This window comes from Melozone crissalis, unplaced genomic scaffold, assembly GCF_028551555.1.
Source record: "Melozone crissalis strain CALT ecotype California unplaced genomic scaffold, PUWL_Pcris_2 ptg000004l_1, whole genome shotgun sequence".
In the NCBI taxonomy this organism is placed as follows: Eukaryota; Metazoa; Chordata; class Aves; order Passeriformes; family Passerellidae; genus Melozone; species Melozone crissalis.
The window spans coordinates 40,057,108-40,083,750 of NW_026535782.1; the positions used below are offsets into that span (position 1 = coordinate 40,057,108).

At 40.3% G+C, this 26,643-nt stretch overlaps 2 protein-coding genes across 3 annotated transcripts in view; both read right to left on the reverse strand.

Annotated features, from left to right (window-relative positions):
- The window catches only part of PLBD1 (phospholipase B domain containing 1), a 38,123-nt gene extending 23,859 nt beyond the window's left edge, over positions 1 to 14,264 (reverse strand). Inside the window, exons 1-3 of the mRNA XM_054278652.1 lie at positions 14,186 to 14,264; positions 7,407 to 7,626; positions 845 to 928 (exon numbers count right to left, since the gene is read on the reverse strand). Of these exons, the coding sequence (XP_054134627.1) occupies positions 845 to 928; positions 7,407 to 7,626; positions 14,186 to 14,264 (383 nt within the window). The remainder of the gene's footprint in view (positions 1 to 844; positions 929 to 7,406; positions 7,627 to 14,185) is intronic.
- A 2,941-nt stretch (positions 14,265 to 17,205) lies between these two features.
- The window catches only part of GUCY2C (guanylate cyclase 2C), a 43,349-nt gene continuing 33,911 nt past the window's right edge, over positions 17,206 to 26,643 (reverse strand). For both annotated transcript variants that reach the window (XM_054277534.1, XM_054277523.1), the window contains exons 19-27: positions 26,432 to 26,520; positions 25,622 to 25,713; positions 23,908 to 24,066; positions 22,348 to 22,540; positions 21,775 to 21,949; positions 20,739 to 20,837; positions 19,871 to 19,965; positions 19,180 to 19,256; positions 17,206 to 17,380 (exon numbers count right to left, since the gene is read on the reverse strand). In XM_054277534.1, coding sequence (XP_054133509.1) covers positions 17,206 to 17,380; positions 19,180 to 19,256; positions 19,871 to 19,965; positions 20,739 to 20,837; positions 21,775 to 21,949; positions 22,348 to 22,540; positions 23,908 to 24,066; positions 25,622 to 25,713; positions 26,432 to 26,520 — 1,154 coding nt within the window. The remainder of the gene's footprint in view (positions 17,381 to 19,179; positions 19,257 to 19,870; positions 19,966 to 20,738; positions 20,838 to 21,774; positions 21,950 to 22,347; positions 22,541 to 23,907; positions 24,067 to 25,621; positions 25,714 to 26,431; positions 26,521 to 26,643) is intronic.

Genomic DNA, 26,643 nt, shown 5'->3' on the forward strand with positions numbered 1-26,643 from the left:
TGATACAGCAGCTATCCCATTTTTCTCATAAGGAGGAGCACAGCAATGCTGAAAAATTATAGCAAGGGAGCACTAAGATCCTTTGTTCTATGTTTTGGATAAGATAAAACTAATTAATTTCATATATGCACACCAATAACAGTCAGATATTCAACCCCTTATGGAAAGGGCAAGACAAGGCAAATATGGAAAAAATTAGTCCCCAAAAGTGACCATTTCACACAAGCATTTGTAATGGAATAAAACACAAGCCTAATGAGATTAAAATAATTGGTAATCACAGCTGAATTTCCCAGTACCTGGCCTGGTTCTTCTCCTATTGTAGTTTCCCCACCAGTGTAGCTGCATTATTTGAGCAGCTACACTTTTTTTTTTACTTTTGATTTTTACAGCTAAAGTGAAAAGTGAATCACAACTTTTGTGATTAGGATAGAATTTACACTGGTGGTAGAATAAAATACTAACCTAACAGAAGAAGAAAAGGATGCACAATGCTAAAAAGATTAAGGTGCTAGGAGGCCACTGTTCAGTGTAATATTGAAAATATCAACTTTTCAAAAAAGGAATTTTACTAGAATGACCTTCAGAATTCATTGACATTTTCCCCACCCTTTGGCAGCAATGGTTTTAAACATTTCTTGGAAAGAATCAGAATTAGGGAAGGGTATAAGCACTTCTTCATGTACATTTAGAATTTCTTTTAATAATAATGGCATTCAATCAGAGGGAAAGGAAGCATATGCTTCCCTCAGCCCATAAGGAAGAGAATAAAAAAAGGTTGAAAATTCTGTCATCCTCCAACTCCAAGTCTTGATTGATTTATTTTTAGCAAATAAATACATACGCCATAAAATTCTGAACTCCTCTTCGAACGGTGGGAGTCTTAATTAGCTGTGGATACATATTTGCAGCATGGTCATACATTTGCCTGAAAGAACAAGAGTAACAGGAGTTATTCCTTTGCATCTTCTGTTTATCAACCAGTTAATTAACATGCCTTGACAGCAAAAGCAACACAATCCACAAAGTAAGTTTTTCCTACTCACAGAAAACACTCCAGTGCATGACAAAGAGCAAAAGTAACACAAAAGGATTGTTAAAATGTGACTTAAACTAAATTACTTTGTCAATGTCTGCTCAAACTGCTGCACAATGGAAAGAAGATAAGCAAGAATGAGATTGAACTACTTAATAAAAAAACCTGCACCTCCAGGGAATAATTGTAGGCCAGAAGCATCTTGAAAGAATTACCACATTAATTCAAGCACAACAAAAATAGTTTGCTGGAGACCTATGCTATTTGGAATCACAAGAAACACAGAGGCAAAGGTAATGTAATTTGCTGATTCAGTTCATTTCTCTCTTCAGAGAGAATTTCGGCATGATATCTAGCAGGTTTTACCTGCCAGTAACCATGTTCCTTTCTGTTTAAGCTAAATATCTCAATTTTTAAGCATGTATAAGATGATCCTTATGTACCATGATCCTTATGTACATGTTACCACAGAAACTCCCACTCATGGCAGTCCTAAATAGATTCAGCTTCATAGAGACCAAAATTCTTGTGGCTTTTTCTGTTGTTGAACTCAGTTAGCTGTTTTATCCACATTAACTTTTAAAAACAGAAGTTGAAAAGGCTTTGTTGCTTGTTGGTTAGGGCTTTTTTGTTTGTTTTCCTGAAGTGAAGTACTTCAAGATGAAATCAACTGTTAAAAAAATGCTCAGGAGCCCAGAATTAAAGTCACACTTCCTTTTTAGCTGAAATGTAATTGTCTGATCCAAGCCAAAATAAAACACTTTAACATTTCTCTTAATGTGAGTCAAACTTAACCAACATTTTTTTCAGTCACTGATTAAATTGGAAAAAAAAAAAGGGGGACATCAACAGAGAATTATTTCACTGAGGTCTGGAGTTGATAGAGATAGAATTACATCCATCATCAGTACATTTATCTTGTACCAAGTGCTGAGAGAAAGAAAACAGCACTGAGAAACAGATACCAGCCTCAAGGAAAGCACAAATGCCAGCAGGGCAAAATTCCTGTAATAAAACTTATGAAGCAGCTTTCTCTGGGAGGGATGCAGACAGGAGCTCTTCCCAGTTTCCCTCAGGGCATGACTAAAGAATACAGATAGAGAGAATGGTTTGCTGATGACTAGAGAATCATCTACTGACCTTCTCCCCTCTTTCTGTCCCTTGCCCCATTCCCAGAAAATTGCATGAACTTGATAGCATGATCCTGCTGCTTCTTATCTCAGCTCTGGTACCATTCTGACCATCAAATCTAATTGTGTCACACGTTCAGGCAAAACAGTAATCCAGCAAAAATGTGATTTGTTTTCATTTGTAGTTTGAATTAAGTTGTGGAAGGGAGATGCTGGGACAAGAGGGGAGCATTCAACAGCTTTTCACCATTACATTTCTCACAAAATTGCAGCAACAATTTTTAGTTCTAGAGTTTTCTGTCTCCCATGTAAAGCAAGACTACATAAAATATCATAATCTACTTCCACAAGACTGCAAGAAAATTGGAGAAACAGATCAATATTCTCCACCCCTGCACATTCACAGAGAATTTGGCAAATAAAAATCCCAAGTAATTTTAGGAAGGGAACTAAAAACATACTCTATACTAGAAATCATACAAAACATACTCTATACTGGAAATCAGAACTCTCATGTCACTAAAGAGGAGCAAATAGCACAGGTTGGTCCGTCTGGCAGATGATAATTTAGTGATTAGAGCCAGATGAGGAAGATAAAATCCAGCTGGGATACTGGCCTAACCACTGCCTAAGCCAGGACAAATTATCAGGCTTCCAACTCAACCATCAGCTCTACTCTCTATTCTGCACTCAGAGGTTATGCAGATTTTACAGCAGTAGTATCTTTAAGCTGTCATGACTGATGTAGAGACTGGGTTAGGTTAGAATTGTGACTGAGAAGACCTTTAATGGTTTCACTCTTATTTGCTAACAGAGGACAAACAATTCCTGGAATTGATTTTTTTTTTTTAATGATCAAGGTTATCAAGATTTTTTCCCCCCAGTTGCTCTCTTCAGTTTCTTTTTTTTTTGCTTTAACAAAGCTTCTATGTGCATTGTTTGTGTGTTTTGCAAGGGCATTATTCTCTGAATTAACTTGGATCACTACAGTAAGGCTTTGCAACTACATCTATGGCCAAACACAAGGCAATTGCAAATCTGGGACAAGAATTCCAAACCTAAAACCAGAAAAGCAGAGTCCTCCTTCTTTAAATTAGCAAGCAAGATGACAGGACTCCGGTCAGCTGAGGTTATATGAGGAAGAGTAAAATTAATGTTGCTTCAAATTTAAATGCTGTTTTTAGGCACCTGGCATGTCCCAGCTGGAACTGATTTAAAATAATGTCACAGATTTAGATGTGTTCTGCCACTAAGTAAAGTCAGGCCTCATTAACACTTCTCTGTTAGAAATGGGGAAAGGAAATTCATGCCTAAGAAAGCCAGAGCAAGTACCTTGGCCACATGATATGACTGGACTTTGCAGAAAGGTGAAGGATTTGGGATAAAAACAAGTGCTTGGATCCCCAGACACTACAGACACTAGGATTCAATTTATCCAATGTCTAACTAGGCATTTTAAAAACACATGGATACTCTCATACTCAGAATCAGGTGTCAACAATAGAAAGATGAAGCATACTCTAGAGAAGACTTACATTTCTGCCATCACTGGAAAACTGGTCTGACTATTGTTTTCTCTACCACTGACCTATACAGTTAGAGCTGAAATTAATTATGGCCCAGTAATCCAAAATAAAACAGTTCTAGCATGTTTCATATTTTGATTTTTTTTAAAATCTCATTATTTTACAGACTGTTTAGGTTCCTACTATAGGCAAGGCATATACTTTTAAGTGAGATACTTTGTCACTCTTTTGCTTACATGTTAAAGGCCCAGCTGTGTCTGGAAACTCTCCTTCATGCCCTACAAGTAATGCGAGATCTGAGCTAGCTGAGAATTCCTGAAGGTCTCCAAATTGCAGGCCAAGCTGGACCTCCTGCTCATCCAACAGCTTCTGCAGGAAGCTGTACTTTAACATGGGTTCAGGCACCAACATTTCCATCCTATCAATGCATCACATCAGAGCTCTTCCTAGCAGGACTTCTAGGATTTCTGCAAAGAGCCACCCTGGGTCTGCTTCATGGAGTCCTTACAACATATGGATGCAAGACAGCTGGAGACCGTGGAGTTGTTCAGACTACAGGCAGCCATGTACTAAAAAGCTCTTCAATTACCAAGCATTACACCCCATGTTTTCACATTGGAAGGCTGTGCCTGAACCACCTGAGGTGCTTGTACAGGTAAGTCACATAAGGGTCTTCACTGCAGCAGCTAAGTGGCTGACAATGCAAATAAAGCCTTCCCCAAAGCTAAACACGTACCTACACTCTCCTTCGTTCTTACCAAGAACTTAAAAGGGAAGCTGGAGCTGTGGACACAAATGTGTGCAAAAGTAGAACAATAGTGTGTAGAGACATCTTCTCTAAGGGAAGTTGTGATGGTGCTAGAGTTTCCATAAAACAGGCTAAATGGGCCAGGCAGTCTGATGGGAATGGAGTTACTGATTGAGAAAGGCTGTTTCCCAGTTTTACCCCAGAAGACTTGTTTAACTGTCCCACAGAAAGAACATCTGCCTGCATGTTAATGAGGATTCTCTAAATTTCTAGGCTAGATGAAGGAGAAATGGAGTTCTGAGTGCAATCTTAACATCTGCAGACTCAGGGAGTTCTCACTTCTCCTGCAATTTAAGAAATTGCAAACACAGTCTATAAAAGGATTCATTAGTTGCAGTTTGGCAAATAAAAACCCACCAAGGTCATGCAGCTAAATCCTGAAGTAGTAGGTTCTCTGTCTTATCAAGGGACAAGAAAGTACATCACTATTTCATCTCTGTTCCTTACCTGAAACATTTTCAGAAGGCATTAGCTTCTGGAGAAGCCTTCTTTATCCAAAATAGCTTTACACAACCTCACAGAAAAAACTTGTTTGTAACTCAGAGAGAAATGCGCTTGCACTGCAGTTACAGATGGACAGTGGGGCAAAGAAACAGCCAAAAAAGTTAAACTCAGACAGTATGTATAATATTTGATACTCATTTTATTGACAGCAAGCATTTTCAGATTTTGCACTTGCCAGGAGATTTCTTGGTGGATTTTCTCAAAAAGCCTCCCCAGAAAAGGCAGGCTTTGGCTACTTCTGATTTTGCATCTTAACCCACTCTTGCACTTAATCTCCTTTCAAACAGCTGAATTTCCCATTTTGCTTAAAAGCCTAAGTCTCAAACCATACTTTTCCATATTAATACAAACCCTCAGCTTCACTTCTGTTCATTAATAGTTCTGCTACATCCACTTCTTTACAAAGAGCCACTCAGTGCTGGAGCTGCTAGCCCCAGAGTAACAGCAGCCAGGGCTAGGAACCAACCTCAGTAAGCACATGACCTGCAGAGGCAAAAACCTTGAGCAGAACAACTTGGACAACTTCACTTCTGTGAATCTTCACTCAACACACATGGGAAAAAAAAGGGAGAAAACCTCCTTCCTCTAAAAGTCAGCCAAGAATAAGATATCAGATAAATCCCTGCAGACACTGTTCCAGATTCAAACCACATAAAAAGAAGCAGACACATACTTAAGTTTGTTTCAAACACAGGAAGACACATAAATCTACTGTGGAGGCAGAAGAGGAAAGGGTGTGAGTTGTTCCTACTACAGCACTACTTGCCATCTAATTGAGCTTAGCATGGACAGGGCTACCTGTACTATGACAAAACTTAAGCTTAATCACCTATTGATTAACACACCTAGGTAAAGCCTTAGGAAAGAAACGTGTTGAACAATACCCAATTTTAACAGTATTCCAGATGTAATGCTAGCATTCCCCAGATTCAGGGATAGTTTACATAAACTAACCAAACAGGGCAAGGCAATAACCTCTCACACCAAATAACAGATCTCTCATGAGCTTAATGTCCTTTCCTGTCTGGAGTACAGGTTGTGTACTAAGAATTTTAGTACTCCTGCACTCCCTCAGAAGTGTTTTGTTATTGACAAATATTACTTTATTGAATTTCCTTTATAAACTTCCAGAGACCTAGGTGCCTCACCAGTAAAACCTACTAGAGAATCACATTATCATATGCCCAGAGAACTATCCATAAGTATTAACTGATCTTAAAATATCTTACTAATTAAATGAATATAATCTTGTCCAGCAGCTGTACCTGAGAAATGTTCAGCAGACAACCTTCCCTTGCTGGCCTGTGCAACACAGACTATGAATATTTATTTCAGTATTCTGAAAGCAAAGCTGATGAAGCCAAAAAGTCAAGTCATAGCAGTCATTGCAAACTCCTCCCAGCATCAGAATTTTGGCATTTTTCTCTTCCTATGACTATGCTGATAGAGCAAAAGATGGAGCTTGTTCAACAACAAGCCACGTGTCATGTTCTTAGCTGTATCACCAGCTATAGAGAGTCACAGAATCACTCAGAAGATTGGAAAAGACCCTTAAGATCATCAAGTCCAACCTAGCACCACCATCTGCTATCAGGGAATATTTCATAATATCATTCTGTCTTCCAACTTAGCCACAGAAAGAACAAAGTTTGATTAATTTTTTTGGTTGGCTGTTTTTTGGGGTTCTGGATTTTTCTATTTGTTTTATTTTAGGAAAAAACTCCTGCACTGGATTTGTAACAAGCACAAAATTCCCTCACTTTTCATAGATGTGAACTGTGGGAAAGGCTCAATCCCTCAGGGCTTTCAGGAGAACACTAACCCTTCTAGACACGCCCCAGTCTGCCTTCAGGCCTATAGTTTTTGCGGTTTTGTTGCTGTTGTTTTGGGGTTTTTTTTAAGTTGGCCAAAACTCCCCATGCTGTGAAGTTTTAGTATCTGCTCTCCGGCAGTTTCTTGACGTTATCTGCTGAAAAACATCCTTAAGGAAGCACTGCAGACCTTCCTAGCAACATTTCTCCCTGCCTGAGCTGCTCTCAACTGCCTGATCAGCCACCAAACTACAAGCTGGGAAATAACCACACTTCTTGCTACTCCTTATGCACTTCCTTACATTATTTCGTGATTACATTACTTAAGCAGTAATACAGATACAGTACCCATCTATCCCACCAAGGTCTTGGGAGATGCTGCAGGATGAGAAGGGGAGGGCACATCCTGATCCCATAATGAAGAAGCTATACTTTGTACCTGCTACTAATTAAAGAATACCACACAGATGCAAAATGTATCATTAGTTTAAAAAGAAAGGAATTTAGGACAACGAAAGCAACCAAAGAACACCACAAGTACAGAAATCCACTGGAAGTGCCATGAATTGAGTTGCTTCCTGAGGTACTTACGGAGCTGTGAGATAGCCTTCCAAGAAGCCAGCAACATACATAATATCTTCATTGCTTAAGGTCTGCGAGCCATAGCCTGCTCTGATCTCCAGGACTCCCCAGCCTGTTGTCTGTAGACTGTTGTTGTAGAAGCCATAAGCATCTCCACTCCTGTCCAGAGTATTCTTGACCTGAAGTATTTTTTCAGCTTTATTCCAGTACACAGTTGCATAGCGGAGTTCTGTGGTGGAGAAGAAAGGAGAAAGGGAAACAAATATAAGAGGTGTTTCCTATGCAATACTGAAATGTCAAGACAGTATTTTGGAATTTAAAAGTTAATTTCATCGCTTTCCATCAGGTTTAGTTCTACTGCAGAGATCAACGCTAATGCTAATATACTGAAAAAGGGCATGAGGACTAACTGGAGTTCTACAAGAGCTCACAGCTAAACATTCTTATGTTATTCTTCTGGAAGTTTTCTACAACTCGTTCAGTGTACAGCTCCAGCATAGCAGAGTGTTGACATGAAACTCTGAGTAGTATTTCCTTACCTGGCCCAGAACACAAGCTATACAAATCTTATTGAAAGCAACATTAGAAGACAGCATGCCTTAGGAACTGCAAACGATTATAAACTACAGTTGACTTAATTTTCCACCTAAAGATTCAAAAACTTCTAAAAGCTTTCTACACAGACCATCTGGGAAACCAATTCCTGAGATGACATAACAGAAGCAGTAGGACACAGTGGATCACAGACTTAAAGACAAAAGCACAGCAGGTATGCAATCCTTTACCAGGTACACAGTGTTTATCATGCATCTGAAATAGAATTGATCTTAAGCATGATACAAACAGGAAGGAAGGGAATAGACTTCTCAGAGTTCCATTTGGACTGCTGTTTTATAAAACATTCTTGATTACTTGTGTTTCAATCCTGCAAAGCTGAAGAACAAAGAGCAACATAAATCGCCTTCTGAAAAAAAAAAAACCAAACCACACCACCAAACAAGCAACATCAAAAAAATCCCATGTGCTACAATTCTAATTGACTGCTCTCTAAGAGGAGCTGTGATTACATCAGCTCTCTATGCATGACTGATCAAATCACTACTACATCACTGTGAGAAGAGTTAAAAAATTGTATGTCAGAGGTCCAAGAATCATTTAAAAAGTTTTAAGAGATAAATTCATAAATAGCCCTTCTGAATGACTGCACAGCCCTCTGGCATATCACCAGCAAATTTGCTGAGGGAACACTGCCCCATCACCCAGGTCATCAAGGAAGATGCTGACCAGTATCAACCCCTGGCACAGACCACTTGTTACCAGCCTCCAGCTAGGCTTTGTACCACTCTGCACTAGGTCAGTCTTCATGACGTACTAGAGACACTTCTCATGGGAACAGCAAATGCATTGGCAGAACGAGAATCTTAGTAGGGAAAGAACCTTGCTTTTTCCACATTCTGTGAAAAGAAGTCGTTACCTGAGTCTATTCAGAGATGAAGTAATTCAGGGACTTGGAATACAGTGTTTAAAAACATGTTTTTCATCTGCCAGGTACTGAGGCTATTTAAAGGACAGACATGACAGACTCATTAGCTCTTCAAGCAGCTATGAGCTTAGTCTTCTGTTGTCTCCTTAACTATCTTCTAGTAGTAGAAGCAGTAATTCCTACTTTAGATTAAAAGCAAACATGGGAATCACTCAGACTGAAAAATCTGTGAACTGAAGAGCAGGCTGATAAGGGTCATCACTGATGAAAGCCAAAGACCACCTTACAAAGCTAAAGCCTATATAACAAAAAAGTCAGGGCAAAGGAAGTTCTGCGAGGGGATGATGCAAGGGGTCAGAGCAGAACACAACTTGCCTGTCCAGCAGTAAATGGGAGGGCTGATTCCAACCAAGAAGCCCACTGCAGGGCAGAGGAGAGACTACTTGCACAGTAAACAAAGATGTTGAGGAACAGATAAAAAGAGAAATAAACTAAGGCAAACCATGACTATCTTTCCATCTCTTCAGGTGGCTGTGGAGAGGTGGCTGGCATTCAACAGGGATGAGGGCAGCTGGGTATTGCTATTAGTGCCTGCAAACTAAATAGTGATGTCAGAATACCTATTAGACCTATAGAGAAGCTGTGCCTGCCTAAATCAAAAGAGCTGTTGCTTTCCTTTGGAAAAGAAAGCTGATGCCAAAGCCAGACAGACTCATCTGACACAGGTACTTGCACAGTGGGCTGGGTTCCATTGTTTTATGTTCTGCCAGAGCATGAACGTGCAGAGCTATTTTCAAAAGTCCAAACAAACTTTTGAATTACCCCTGGAGTCTGCCCTGGCCCAGCTTCCCTACATGACAAATTTAATCTGAAGAAAACCAGAGCTCAAAGTGGGTGGGAGAAAAGGAGAAGCATCAAATCACAGGAGAACTTGCAACAAACCCTGAGAGGCCTTTAAAGGAATAGCATCAAGGTAGCTGTTACAGTTTCACAACAGTGCTGCAAACCACTATTTCCCATTACGGCTTTTTCTTTTGATTGACTCATCATCTCATTTCACCTTGCAGCTGGAGTTAAAACTACAAGCTTATAAACCTGTCTACACTACAATATAATCAAAGCATTTAGTACCACCTAATCTGGTCCAATTTTATTCTGTATTCATCTAAACAAGCAGGACTGCCTTTGCCAAGAAAACCATCCAGAAGTACAATACGGAATACAGATATACAAGAAATATGTGCACATTTTCAAACAATTCTGTTTGAGTTCTGAAGAAAACAGGAGCCTTCCTATTGAATAACATTTATATTTTAATTTGAATATTACATTTGTTTTTGGAGGGTGAGACAGGAGCCCTAGCATCTCTTATCCCAGCAGTCATATTGGTCAATTTTTGCATAGAAAGCAATTGCAATGTCTCCATGAGCCCACAACTCATCTTTTCATCATCAAAGTTAAGACCTCCAAGTGTTCAGCCTGCTAGAACTCTGACAAATCAGAGACTGATAATCTCTAACTATTGCACAACAGTGTTGCTTAGAATAACCTCAATAACACACCAAAGCACACACTATCTACTGCAATGAACAAGTCAAAATCCTGGGGGATGGGGTGGGCCAGTGGCATCATCCTTCCCCTCCAAAAGCCAGCCAGGAGAACTGCACAGCTTCAGCACTACAGAGGTTCACCACAACCACCGCTGGGGTGGGAGAGAGATATGCAGAAGTGCAACGACAGAATAAGCCTGGAAAAAAGTGTTTCTTCTCCTTTCTGCAGGAAAAGGGGACTGGGAGGAGCCTTCCTTCAAGCTGCCTCCTTTTAAAGATACATCAACCCTTCTCCCAAATACAGATCCAGAAACAGAGACTACAGCTGGGAGAGTGCTGGAATTTCTACAGCAAGTGAGAAATATCTGCTTTCTGTCAAAATTATTCCCTAAATAATGGGGAAAGGGTATTCAGCCAGGAAAATTGGAGGTGGTAGCGGTCCCTTTGGGTTTTAAGCTGAAACACCAAATCTGTTCTCTGCCTTTTGGGCTCAGTACAGGCATTTCAAAAGTTATGTTAAAACTGTATATTGTCTTTTACTTGGTGGCAGCTGGAGAGTAGAAATACATACATGTGCATTACAATATGAAACAAGCAATTAAAGGAAATACTAAGATAGAGGACTGACATGAGATGAAACACAAGGAAAGCAGATGCTGAAGAAGACATGAAGGAATAGCAGCAATCTGCAATAAAAGAATTGACAGAGAAGGTGAAAAATGAAAGAAAAGCAGTATGGAGATGGCCCAAGACAATCTAACAAGCACACTACTAGTAATATTTATTTAATAAATTAGACCCAAAAAGTAATACCTGGCATGCATTAAGAACACCAGTAAGATTTATTTGGCAATATGCAATAGTTGCTTTTCCTTAGGCTTTTCCAGCTATAAGTTGCTTTTAAAACATACATATATCAAGTTAGGTTACTGGACTTTATACTTAGAGAAATGAGTAGAGCTCTTTTCCTTGCTGGATGAAAGAACTACAAGGTCAGGGGGTGAGAAATAATATTCGTATTTTTCCTTAGTCTGCCAAGCAAGCCAGCTCACAAGCAATGGAACACTGGTTAGTTCACATGTAACAAGCTAAATTAACAATTGTCAGCATCTCCTACTAATATGAAAATTTAGTAGTTAAGGAAACCAGTAGTTAACTACTAATTTTTATCTGTGGCTTTCCAAATGTGAAGCTATTTTTTTGTAGAGGTGTTCTTCACAGATTCTGCCCATAAACTTTCCAATAAATAGGGAAGATAGCACTCTCCTGTTTCACCAAAAACTAGTTTTGCATCACTTCAAAATACAAAAAACTTTAGAACAAAATTGCACATTTGATTTCAGTATACTCTCTCCTACAACTAATGTTCAGTAGTAAAGATTCTATTATCACAGTATAGCATTTAAATATTTAAGGTCAACCATAATAAGGGCATTTCTGTTCAATGTTTTAATTTGAAAGACCTTGACCTATTTTTCCATTAAAAATTTTATAGAATCATAGAATGTTAAAGTTTGGAAGTGACCTTAAAAATCACTTAGTTCCAACCTCCCTGCCATAGGCCTCATCACCTTTCACTAGTCCAGGTTGCTCAGGGCCCCATCCAACCTGCCCTTGAACATTTCCAGGGATGGGGCATCCACAACTTACTTGGGCAGCCTGTGCCAGTGCTTCAGCACCCTCACAGTAAAGAATTTCTTCCTGCATCTAATCTCAATCTGCCCTCCTTCAGTCTAAAACCTCTACCCCTTGTTCTGTCACTACCTGCTCGTACAAAAAGTCCATTTCTTCCTTTTTATAATTCCCTTCTGGGTACTGGAAGGTTGCAGTGAGGTCTCTCCAGGATGAACAACCCCAGTTCCCCCAGTCTGCCTTTGCAGGAGAGGCGCTCCATCCCTCTGACCATCTTTGTGACACTCCTCTGACCCCGCCTATCCATGGGTTATTTAGAAGCAGCATTTAAACTATTTTTGAAAGACTGAATAACTCTAAAGAACAAGGGAGATTTCAATATATGATTATGATTGGAATCTATTACAAAACAAGACTATTTCAGGGCTTCTTTAGAGATTAGCTTAAGCCACACAAGAAATTAACAAAGTCCAGTAATTTTCAAATAAAGGAGTAAATGCTTTCTTGATCTGCCTGAATATAAGCTATTTGTGTTTTCTATTCTACTGGCCTTAATTAATCCTATTTCCTCATGCATTTTGGGTCTATGTAATTTTTTTAATTTGCTTCCAACAGGCCTGTCCTTTGAATCCTAATGCCCTGATTTGTGCTTACATCAGTGAAAAGTAATATTCAAATGTGACCTCTCAATTAAGAGTTTCAGTCTTGTATGGTTTTCATGTTCACAAGGATACTTACTAGTAAAGCTCAGTAAATTTGCCAAAACAGTTATAGGTACCTAGTATAGGTCACCCAGAGGAAACAAAACCAGCCATTCAACAAGTAGCTTCACTAATGTCAGAGCACCTCAATTTAAGTCATATTAAAGAACATTCTCCAGAAACATTTTCCAAAGTGTATGAGTATTACTCAAATATGTATTACTCAAATAATCTTTGAGGCATTCAAAGTGCTAAAGAACAATGAACCAATTTTAAAAAACCCAAAGAACGGAATCTAGACAATTCGTAATGTTGAAAGCCATTTGCTCTATTAAATAGCCTAAAGGCATTTCTATTTGCTCCTTTGTAGCTTTCCTAGTAACTCAATTATGATGCTAGAAATCAGTTGGGCATTAGGTGAAACTACTCCATAGCCTAAACTTCCTTTCATTTCCTCTACATAATTTACAGCTGACCCTTCCTTTCCTAACTGAAATTTTTGCCGATCCAGGGAAAGTTTTGAAAGTATGTCTGCAAGATGAGATAGGACTGCCCACAAAATGATATGCTTGTAACATTTTGCACACGTTGAGACAACTGTTATGTTAATTTCTCCTTGGTTTGTGGCACTTCATACATTAACTGGGAAATTCCTGGAAGATAAGCACCGAATCCAGCCTTTAAAACCTTCAGAATTTATTGAAAGCAGCACAAGAGTGAGATACTCTGTCCCTGCCCGAGGCAGCGTGGCTGGAACAAGATAATCCTAAAGTCCCTTGCAACTCAAACCATTCTGGGATTCCGTATGAGCGCTGAAGCACAGACCATGACCCATACCCCACAAGGCAGCACCAAAACTCTGTTAGTCACAAGTTGCAGCACGCTGCAGGCCACAGCACCACAACGAAGTCTTCATCCCGAACGATTCCCGTGCCGGCATATGACATTGAAAACCAGCTCGGCTGGGAGCTCAAGGCAATTTCCCACCTGTTGCATCCTCAGTTTAAATCCCCGCGTCCTTTCTGGGAACCGGGAGGATGTTTAGAAAGCGCCGGCACCGAACGCCCACGAGGCAGCACGGCCGCGCCGGCCCGGCCGCCGGGCACGAGGTGCTCGCGGAGCAGCCGCTGAGGGAGCGGAGCCAGCCCGGCCTGCGGGGTCCCGCCGCGGGGAGCGGGGCCCAGCGGCCTCGCACCCGCGTCCCAGGCAGCACGGGGCGGAGGCGCGGCTGCCACGGACGGGGCGCGGAGCCCGGCGGTACCCCGGGAGAGCTGCAGCCTCTGCCGCAGCCGAGCCCGGGCCGGGCTACCCCTCCCGACCGCCTGGCAACACTCGCGGGGCAGCCCCTGTGACTCCTGCCGTCCCCCCCACCACGGCGAGGGGGCTCTGGCCGGCCACCCCCCGCGCCCCCGCTCGCCTCACCTGCGCGGCCGCCCGCCGCCGCCCACAGGAGGACGAGCGCCCAGCAGCAGCGGCACACGCTGCCGCCCGCCCGGGCCATGCCGCCGCTCCCCCGTGACTCCTCCGAGCGCCGGGAGGCGGCGGGACTTTAAGAAGTTCCCTCGCTCAGGGCAGGTCTCGCCGCTGCCCCCGCCTCCTCCGGCGCCCGCCCCGGCCGCGGCGGCCCGTGCTGGAGGTGGCCCTGCCGGGGACGGTTGTTCCCCGCGCCGGCCGCCGGGATGTGCCCCGGGAGCGGCGGAATCTTTCCTGCTCCGATACGGGTTTGGAGACCCCAGGGCCTGGCTGAGGTGTAGGAATCACCCCTGGCCGAGGTCCGGCGTCGCAGGGTAGTGAAGGCGGGTCCCCAGGCAGGTGCTTGTGGCGCCCCTGGACTTCCCGAGGGTGATTAACCTTGAAGGGGCGAAAGCTTACCAAAAACGGCTGTGGAAAGACGCAAGAGGAGTTGCGCGATGCTTATCAAAATATGCGTTTTGCATCACAGCGTGAGAAACGATAGCGAAGGGCAGCTTTCAGCCCTGTTAGAACAGTAACTGCTGTGTGTGTCCCAGCAGAAGAAATGAGGGACAGAACTTTTCCTAAGGTTTACAGATAGAGACAACTTTCCTTGGGATTTTCCTTTGCACCCGTGATTCAGACCATTTTGAGGCACTGCGTTTTTGTCTCACCCAGTGTTGGATATTCTGCCATTATCTGAAAAAGGGTCATTATTTGGACTTTGTGTTTCAGTAATTGTTTAAGACAGTTTGAATTTGATACCGGTGCCTGTAATAGCCCCATATAACACGATCACATGCCAACCAGTTCAGGCCAAGTAGTAAGCCTTGGCCCCAAGCCCTGGGTAAGAGCACTGTGTCACCAGGCTGCAGGGATGCTTCCATACCTAGCACCGCTTTGTTCTGGGTTACTTTTCACTTAGAGAGAAGGAAAAAACAGACATTCAAACCAGAAACCAGGATTTTTTAAAAGAGTAGTCAATGTTGATTTTATTGTGGTGTGTAGGTAACAGATATGTGCAGGGACAGAATCATGTGAAAAAGAAATCTACCAGAATTCCATCAACTCATTGCTAAGGTAACTATTTCTCTTCACAAAATGATACAAAATGTACTATCTGAAGAACACTGGAAAGAGAAGGGCTGCTGAAAACTAAGCACTTTTTTAAAAGTAATTTTCCCAATCATTGTCAGCAGACATGCTCTAAAATAATTTGTATCTCAGGGGTGTCAAGGAACCCATAAAACTCTTCTTTAAAAAGAGGAAGTAGGTCACTTGTATCACTTCAAAGATCAGAACGGCTCTGCTTGGGGTAATCATAGTGGTCATCTTCAGGCTTGACGAGTCCAGCACTTGTCACTACAATACAGCTCCACTTGCTGAGTTTTCCAGCCACAGCAACCAGAATAGCCCAGCAGTGCCCAGTAGCTCAGCAGTCCCACCCAAAAACACAGAGACAAAGCTTGTGGATTGGCGCCACGAGGTAGGAAATAGCAGACTTTATATTTTTATTGTACTCATACTCTTTTCAATACATACCAGTTTTAGCTCATCAGGGTTTTTGGGATTTTTTTTCTATCCTCACCCCAATTAATGTTTCCATTAGGACATTGAGGATGGTATGGCATTAATGCCAGTTTGAGTTTCAGATTGATTATATATCATGTGAAAGCTGTGACTGTTGGGTACACACTTTCTGTTATTTGTCTGTATCATGTTCCTGAGTGTAGGAATATACATCTGTTAGATAGCGTATAAGCCCTGCAGAACCTCATTATTGAATTTTTCCAGTAATCTTTGCACTTCAGATCTATTTACATCTACATTGTTCTTTTAACGTGTGTGTGTGAATTCTTACAAAGCCAGCTTCTCTTAGAAAGAAGAAACAGAGGCAACTGGATTGCTCTCTTTTAATTCTTTTTATGTTGTTTAGTTGAGCAAAAATGCTGTTCAAAACTATAAAATAATGATTTTGCACCAGTTTTATTGCTGAATACTGACCAATATTTGACAATGCTGAAAGTAGTTCTGCTTTGAAAGCCAATAATGCACAAAAGGCCCTTGCAAAAGCAGATATTCTTCACTCACTAGATGTTATTTCTTCATGTGAATGCTGATTTTCTTTTACATGTGACCCCTGTGCTTTTGTTGCTTGTTAAAGCTGTTTATTAATACCAGTACCATGGTGTCAGTTGAAGAATGAGTCATCTGAGTAAAATTTGCTTTACAGTAAAAAAAAGTTGAATTGCAAAGGTCTGAGGTTAAGAAATCCAGATAATTTTATTTCCTTAATTTCTGTTTCACTTCTGGTTTGGGGGCAGAAGCAGAAGTAGTGAAAAGATATGAAAGTGTCTTGTTTTGCATGAATTAGTTTCATTTTTCAGGCCCAGGAGATTCAGCTAAACTTTACAAACCATACTTCTGGAATAATCTCCCAATGTAAATAATAGAAGTGTTGTCTCTTGAACAAAGTCAGCTTGATTCAAGAAAACATGTGAAACACAGAGGAAAATAGCAGAAGAAGCAAAAGAGCAACATATTCACATTATACATATGATATATTTAATTATATTTTCAAATATATTACACCAAATCTTTCTTCACATAAAAATTACAAATTAAATACAACATCTAAAGGTCATGGCAAATTACGATTTTCCTGTGAATATTTTCAGGAGTGGATTATTGAACAGACTATCACAATTTAAAAAAAACCTAACTAAAACAAAAACCCCCACTATTTTCCAGACTCAAGTGCAAATATTTTCATTTACCTCAAATCATGCTGCATGTGTCCTAACAAAGTCATCCAACAATTTCAATGTTACAGTGAGGAGCAGTTTGATTTACTGATAGCAGGTTGGATGGTAAAAAGGACTCTTGAAAAGGTGTTTTCTTTTTCCTCTAATTGTGTCTACAAGCCTCCAGCCTCCACATGTTGTCCAGAGAGTTGCTGCAGTTTTTTGAGTCATGCTAGATATCCAGTTTTAAATATAAGTGGTAAAATTCTCTGTGCTGACCAGTTGCAGGTATTCCAGGGTACCTGATCGGTGGCTACCTACACGCGAAAGCTCCTGTGCCTTGGATCCTTCATTTTCCCTTTTCTGAAGACTGTTGGTTATCATCTCTGCTAAGTCATCATGTAACCGCTGCTGATTCTCCCTGAAATCAACAGGATGGGGAAAAAATTCAGTGATTCACATGTTTTTGGTGATCCTCAGGTCCCCAGAGATTTTTAAACATTTCTATTCCCACGTTGATCTTAATGTTATTCACACACTACTGATAAAAATTGGGGACAGGACAAATTCGGCTTCTGAATTTAGGAACAGAAGAAGGATTTTCATGTGAGTTTTCCAGATAGTATGGATCAGTGTCTTTGCACAAGAGGTCTGTAGCTGTGTCATTATTGACCTTAAAAAGTCATGATCACTTGCACAAAAAGGAAGACACCAATTCAATCCTAATCAAAATAGTTTGTAGCTTTCGATATCATTACTTTATGGCACCAGGACTTTAACTATTCAACTTCAGGTGGCCTTCAGTAATAGAGTTGCCATTGTTTCAGAAACTTCTTCAGTGTATTTGGCTTTTGCTGGAGTACCCCACATATGACAATTTTTAAGGGGCAATCATATATGAAGAAGTGAAAACAAAAGCATCATGTGATACAGCTCGAGAGGTACTTTAAATTGTTGAATTGCAGAAGATTGCCAATTCAATAATTCTGATAGTCTCAACAGATCATATTAATTTTAACAAAGCAGTTCTGAATTTACAAAAGAGATGTATCATGAGGTAGTCTTGACAGTATTTCCTGCTCAGCCCAGACTCTTGTACTTTCCATTTTAAAAAACAACAAAGCTCATGAGATTCTGTAGCAGATTAAAAATTTGATTATTTCTGTTTTGCAAATACCCTGAGAAAACCCTCATATTCCACTTAATCTCCTCTTTTCTCTTAGGGAATAAATGGACTGAGAAATTTATTTGTGCAAAGGACACACTGTGAGACTCAAAACTTACAGTAGGAGCAAGCTGTAACATTTACTTATGCATTTCAGGACAAGGGATCCCCATGTATCTGGCAAACACCAATTTGCAATATCATTACTTCAATTTGTAAGGAAACATTGTCATTTCAAAGCGGATGGCAACGAATTCCTACTTACTAGCAACTGTACCCAGGTGTTAAGAGCAGAAAATGAGGAACTTCCACATTTAGTGAGTTTGCAGGAAATAAAGAGGTACTTATATGCAAAATATACCCTAAGAAAATGCAACAAGTTTTCCTGACTTCAATTTTGCACAGTTGCTCAAAAACATCACTTCCACTATTGCTACATTTTATTCAATTCTAATGCAAAATGATGGCTCAGCTCCAAAATATCAACTTCATTTTTTTTTTACTGATAACTTCTCTAAATGTTAGAAAGTAATCTCTTGTTTAATTTTTAAAGGCTTTATCCCTGTGCAGTATTACAGTAACTTTGTCCACCTCTTGTAGCAGAATAGTACTTGAAATCCTGCAAGTTTCATTCCTCTTACAAATTCCTCCATAAGAGTTCACAGGCACAAGAGAGCTGCACACTCAGTTGTGGTTATCCTCTTCCTGTAGCGTGACACACAGGTGCCACTAGGACTAAACTTGTGGAAATTTTATTTTTTTAATTTTCCTGTCCATCTCTTGCTTTTATCACATCAGCAACTTGTCCTGTAATTCTTAGAACATTTCCAAGGCAAAGAACCTGCTAAAGGTTTATATAGACAACCTTCAGCACACACACAGTCCCATGTAATGAATATTTACATGTTTTTATGCATATATACTATCAAGCCTCTTACAACTGGAGGCAAATTCAATTATATAAAAAATCCACAAGTGCCAAGGAGGAACAATAAAGGCTAAAGTGCAAAGAATGGGAATTTCTCCTCCCTTTTCACATAAAAAAACCGTCTTACACAGAAGGAGGTGTTGGGAGATTGTATTTCTTGTCCTCAGTACCCGTCAACCAGTAGGTAATTTCTGTTCCTCTGCCCTAAAGAAGAGAAAGCACAATTTTGGGATTAGAATGCAATTTCCTGTAGTTAATTTACTTAAATAATGCTCTCTTGCACACTGCCATGTTTGCCTTTGCTTATTTTCAGTAACTGATGCTGACAGCAAAGGATTACAAATTAGATGTGAGAAGAAGAATGGGGCAGATGCGGCTGCACTCTCACTTCCTTGTTCCATGACCTGAGACACAAACTGTGGGAGAGGTGAGCTGTGCTGCCTGCCATCAATTCCCAAGGACAGACAAGTAGAATAGATTGAAATAAATGGATTGGTAGATATTAGAGCATGAACAAATTAACACTATATTCAGCTTCCCTTTCAGCAGATGACTTCATTCTACAATCTTCTGTTCCACATGGTATGTTTCATTTATTCTCAACATCTTTATGTTGCTTTAATTTATGAATTAGGGAGCTTTTCATTGCCTGAATTGTCTTTATAGAAGTGTCTTCAACCACTAGAGACTGTAATACCTACTTTGATTAGTAATCCTTGTTCCCCAGCTGTTAATTGAGTTCTGGGGTACTCTCAGCTATACAATGCTTTTTCAAATTCCTCTTCTCTGTGTTCATGATTGCACATGGTAAAGGTTACCTTCAAATACGTTTCTCCTCTCTCTTCGTACTGGAATTGGCAGTCTGTTCTTTTCAGGATGTTAATTGTGGAACCACTTACATGAATCCTTAACGCTAAAAAAATAAAGAGACAATGAAAGCTCAGCCTGGAAACATCTCACATATATTAAGCATATGTGAAAACTGGTGCTGTAACAGAAGCTCCTTCAATTGTTATCATCATAAATTCTGAGAGCCAAATTAAATGAGTAGTAATTACACTGCTGAATGAAAACTCTGACTGCACTACAGAGCATATCCAGGCAGGAATAGCTGGTACAGCCCTTGATCTGAAATACAGGTGACAATGGTATCTGTAGTAGTTAGATGTCAAAAGGGAAAAGAGTAATTGTGAGTGACCTATATAGGGAATGCTTATGGGAAGACACTAGGCAGAAGGAGGAAAAACTGGCTCTTGCCACAGTTCCCTAATGGAGAAGTTGATGACATAATTGCTTCAACTTAAAATACAGAGTCAATATATTTACACAACAAAGCTGTAATACAATTCTAGGTCAAACTAAAATCTATGGTTCATAGAGTAAAATGAAATTCCAGACACATAAGTATCATATCTTCCAAAGGAACTCAGGCAGTGAACCAGCCTACAAACTCCCTGTTACCAGCACTGAAGCATGAACAGGGAACAACTCTTCAGTGCCCAGTGAAGTGCCCACTGCCACACTGGACAATTAAATAATTGATAATCAAAACAAATATGGCTTCTTTGTCCTTAAAACTTCTGCAAGCTGATAATATATTGTTCTCATCTGGAAACAGACACTTCAGTCACAAATAACCAATAGCCTTTGGTCCTGTTACACTGATAGCTAAAATTAACTCCTTACGCAAGCCTGTGGATTCCATCCGCGAAGCTGTGTTTACTGTATCTCCAAACAAACAGTAACGAGGCATTTTTATTCCAACCACACCAGCCGCACACGGACCTGCAAATGGGATGCAGAGAGGTAAAAAGGGTGAATCAAGAGACTTGATTTATTCGGCAGGTGTCTCATTGCTGCAAAGCACTGCAACGCCTGGGGGAACGCTGCATTCCTCACCAATGGCAATATTTTCTACCTCATTTCCCACAGTATCTTGTGGTCTCCCACTACAAACCAAGCCTAGCTCTGTTATTCTTGCATAATATAATAATATAATAAAAAAGGACACAGCTGCACAGTGTTAATTGTATTTAAGCAGAATTTCTGTGCAGAAAAAAAGAAGTACATTTATTAACTGTCATGTTTGGAAGCAAGAGAAAAACAGAATGAGCTTCATTTTGCAAGGGTGAATAGTAGTGCCTCAAGAGGCTTCCCAGTGCCTCAGTCACTTTCTCTGATGTGTTCCTCCCCTGGCAGTTAGTGTTGAAGTGGTTGAGGAATTTCCCAAAGTTGTTGCACTATCTGGAGTTCCCCTGTGACAAAAAGTATTTTTATAGATAAATTAAAACATTAAAGTCCCACACAAACTCAAAAAAAGTTTTGTCTCCAAAAGCACAAAATACAGGCTTTCATCTTTTGCCTAGATAAGCATAGCTGGCCATGACTGATCTCCCCTTCAGTCAGAGAGAAATAATCTGTGAAGGCTTATTTGATACAACTGGTTTAATCACACCAGGAACAGTGGCTGTTGCTCATGCTAGCTACTGACTTAGGCTGTCAATTAATGGCTATGGGCTATTTCACTGCAGCAGGAGCAAAACAGTGACTTATTTACTTCTGTTACTGTTCCTCTATGAACATTTTTTTCAACCTGATTCTTCATGAGGAGTGCTGTGGTATCAGCACTGTGTATGGTGTGTTACCAGATCTTGTATGGGTGTTAATTCTGTGCAAAACCAGGCAACAACATTGTCACTGTTGATGTAGCATTACTGTTTACCAGAGTGAATTCCAATGCGAATCCAAACAGGCAGCCCTGGCAGATGTCTCAGTTCAAAAGATCCCATGAAGCTGAGGATGTCCAGAGCCATCATGGAGATGTCCACTGCGTGCCGGTTGCCGTTCCTGTTCGGTAAACCACTCACCACCATGTAAGCATCACCAATGGTCTCCACCTGTGGAAATAAAATCAGAACTCACTATTTCCAGACATAGAAGAGTACATCTTTATTTAAAAGCAGAAAGATTTTATCAGATCCTCTTGATCATGACTAAACATGTCTTCCCCTGAGAACAGGATTTTTTTAGTTTAAGGTAGCTGACATCATTTGGGTATATAAGTGTTTATAACTATATCCAGCATTCCAATTAATGAATGTCTGACCACCTACTGTAGGAAATTTGGTATAAGTAGGCACACTGAAAGCATATTTAAATGAAGTAATCATTTGAATATGACCTGTTTTTCTTTGTTTTGCTTTGCTTAGAAGGCAGATTCCCAAATCTACCACATCATGCAATTTGATCTGTGTGTCCACTGGTTGTAAATTAGCAGAAGTACAGAGCTAATCACCTTGTAAACATCATGATGGTCAAGAATGTGGTCAAAGTTCTTGTAGATATCGTTGAGCATATCTACCACCTCCATAGGGGTGCTATATTTGCAGAGCGTGGTGAAGCCAACAATGTCACTGAAGTAGATGGTGACTTCTTCAAACAGCTCTGGCTCTACCAGACCAGTCTCCTTCAAAGACTTTACTACTGGCCTGTGGAAATAAGAGAAGGCAGGAACACAGATGACTAGGGTTTACTATTAAAGGTATTTTTTAATGCAACCTAATTGCAGTATTGCTTTCTGTGTAGGAAACATTAAATAGTTTGCTGAAAACTGCCATTGTAATCACATTTTAGATGCCCATAATGCCTTTCAGCCAGGGACCTCAAAGCACTTACTAATGGTAATTAATGCACTACAGACTTTCAACATCCAGTCATGAGGAAACTGAGACCCAGGCAACTGAGCTTCTTGGTTAAGGTCAGAAACAGGGATATTGAGTCAAATTTAAAACTGAAATTCTGAACTTCCTGATGTGTAGACTACATTCTACCCATACAATAAGTAAGAACAGACATATTTTTCTGTTTTCCCAGGACAGAAGTAATTTCATTATAATAATTACATCAACTCATCCTGATTTCAGAAGAGGTATCTTAGTCTGGTAATTTATGGAAGAAAAATTCAATACCATGACAGTCAATGTCTATTCAAGAGGGACTTTCTTTTCCTTGCAATTCTAAATCCAGGGAAATATCTGTTCCTAGTGGTGATACAAGAAGAGAAGAACTGAAAGAGACCCAGAAAATTATAGGTTTTGCACAGTGCTGTGTTCCATCTACAATGAAAGGGTAGCAGACTGGTAGGAACAACAAAGAGTGGAAGGAGACATGAATTCCTTGTGAACTATCTATACAGCCAGATCGTTCTTGATTTCCCCCAAAACTGTACTCAACACACACTTTTTTTTACTTTTTTTTTTTGCTGATGAGTCATAAAATCAATAACTTGACTACTGAAATACCCTTTAAACTAGTAATGACATACCAGGATAGTTTTACTATTCCAAATGTGCACAATACCAAAATTACTGGTATTGCCAGTATTAGAATGTCAATAATACTTATCCTATAGCATACTCCAAAGAATCCATCTAACCCAGTATGGCCCAGCCAACCTCAGCCCCTCTCTTGCATTGCTAAACCCCAGCCTGAAGCTGGACTCCACTCAGTGCTCTTCAGCTGAAGACACTCCTTCTAACCAGCAGAGCAGAGCTCTGTGGTGTGGGGTCACTGTAGATCTGTGTTCCCTGGAAGGCAGTGAAAGAGAGGCTTGGGCTGGAAAGGGGGATCCTGTGCATGAAGAAATGTTGAGCAAGATAATGGGTCCCAATACCATCTTGGCATGAAACTCTACCACAGAGTGGAGAGCTCAGGGACAGCTGCTTCTTCTTTCTTTTCTCTCAGGATTAGATTAGATGGGAAGAAAATAGAACACAAACATTAATCCCATCCCCTACTCTGCAATAATCGTATGTATGTAAATAAAATGCCAGCAAAAATCCTCCTGGCCAGTTACCTTGGAAGTAACATGAAATTAAGCCTGTCTGCTCTGTCTCTCTCTGCTTTGTACAGCTCTGTCCTTTCCTCCACCAGGTGTTCCAAGTTCCGGGAGTACAGCTGTAGACGCCGGATCAGGGTATCCATGTAGCTTTCATTGGTCTGGCCATGGAAATTACTGCAAATAACAGAATTACACAGGAGTCAAGAAGAAAGACTGATAGATGGACATTGTTGAGAGCAGTTAAAAGGAGGCCAAAAAGCAGCAGCAGACAACTTCTCCAGTGTTTGACTTCCCTGTAGTTAGAGTGCAAAGTGCCTCAAGTGTGTCATTCTTTTGCTTGCTTAGAGGCCTTATGTAGATGAATTGAAAGTCTATAATCCACACTTGTCAGTTGGAGCTGGTAATTCTTAAAGCATCCTTCAATCACCTAACCCTCTAATATTGTCTATTCCAGATTACCTTAGGTAACCCAGGAACATTCATTTATAAAAAGTAACTGGGAAGCTCAGATTCTGAGAGGAGGCTAAAAATAGAAGGTAGAAAACTGCACATAATGTTTAGATGGGGACTGCAGCAGAAGAATTTAGACAATTTGGGGCTGTCTGTTTAGAAGACCAAAGAATACAGTGGAACAATGAACAGCCCCAGGGCTAATTTTACTCACAAAATCCTGCAGACTCAAGCCTACTAACCCCTGGAAGCAGAAGTGTGGTAACATGAGCCACTGAAAACCATGTTTGTCTGGGCAGCCTGCACTCACCAAAGCAGTCTGAAAGTAATTGGGACCAGGCTGACTGGAAAAGTCAGATTAGTATTGTATCCAACAGGACTTCAAAATCACTCTTACTTCAAACAAATTTTGTATCAGGGATTCATCATCTTAGACCCACCCATATTGCATGTGACAAGAGGTAACCTCTTTGCTTTTGTAGGATGGAGGCTTAGGAGCTGAACCAGGAGGCCTTTATATTCAGCTGTAGAAAGTTTATTCAGCTGATACATTGCTATGCATAGTACAGCTGTCCTGCCCATGTAAATGTAAAATGGTGCTGTTGGAGTTTGTTGATTGGGAGAGCCTTAAAAACTGGAAGCAATATCCCAGGAGAAGTGATTAAAAGCTCATAGTTTGTTCATTGAAATAATTAATTCAGACCAATGTTCTGCAGGAACAATGCAACATTCTCCAGGTGGAAGGCCTGTGTAACCCCACTGGGTTTATCCAGCTGTCAGCCTTATTATTTCCCCACAAAGCCCTGTACCACCAAAGCCCTGTAATTAATACTTGTGTGTTACAACTCAACATTTCTAGTCAGCTTAATTTGGGACCATCCAAACTTTCAAATCATCATTCAAACATCTATGTACATTCATTTACCAAAACTTAAATTACATGAGTCACTATCCAACTCTTGACTTGAGACAAGGACAGAATTACTTGATTGGTAAAAATCCCTAATTATCCAGCTTGCTACTTTCATAATGTACCAATCTGAAGTATGGTGCCCATCTCACCCTCACTCAACTAGGAAATTGTACACAGATGTATGCATACATAACATATGCACATGCTCACCTACTTTTCTGCCAAAGAATAAAAGAGAACCTAAATGAAGGCATTAAGGATTTTCACTGACTGAATCATAATCATATCAATTTACACACTTTAAAATATGAGCTTTCTAATAGAGGAGGAGTTTGGAGCATCTTACAAAAAGCCCCTGCTACTCACCTGAATATTTTAGCCAGAGTACTCTCAATTTTCTTAAAGTCAGGCCTTTTCTCTGGATCTTCCTCCCAGCAGTTCTCCACTAGTGTATATACCTTCAAACAAAAATTTAAGGAAAAGTCTACCTGAGTAATGGATATTGACAGAGAGTAGTGCTAAACAGCACTAGTTCATTATGGAATTTCTGGTTATTCTTGACTAGCAACATATTAAATTGTGTGACTAACTGTCTTGAACCTATGGTTAGAACACTCATTGCAGGCATCTCAACTCTGTGATGACTACTGACATGATCTTAACTCGAATTTGCAATACACAAATGAAAGGCAAGTGAATGGATCCAGTCTTGCAGACTGGTGTCAGACACAGTTACTGACATGGTGGTAAATGCTGTGGTAATTTCCAATATCCCATGTTTGGGATTTTTCAGAAACTGGTGATTCAGCCAAAAAGAATGGGGCTGATTGATGAATATGTGAATATTTACAATACAGACATTTTCATCCACGCAAGAAGGCATAGGGACTACACCAGTGAAAAGAGGTATACTTGAGGTGTAATTCATGCCATCTCAAAGATACCTAAAATAGGTCAGAAGAGTGAGAGCATAAATGTCTATTTGTTTCCAGTGAAATAATTTCCATTACTCGTATTCCACATTGCTGCTAACAGCTATAGAATGCAATTTCTTCCCACAAGTTAGGGCCTTTGGAATAAAAGGCATAGCTTCCACCTTCCCATGATCATAGGCTTCAGTTTGGCCAGGACTTCCACTCTTCACCCAGAAAATGGCTTTGTTAATTATTAGCTTACTTCTGCCTGTCTTTCTCCCACTGTTTCCAAGGTCAGGTCTGGTCGGAAAGGCTTTACTCCTTTGCAATTCTCCACTCTGTAAAGTTTCTCTAGTACAAAAAAAGGATCAAAGTTTTAAACAAAAAAGCATAAGAAGGACATTGTCATTGTCTATAGCAGTCTATGATGTTACAAGGTACTGTACAAACAGAACTCTTGAGCACAGTTCCCTA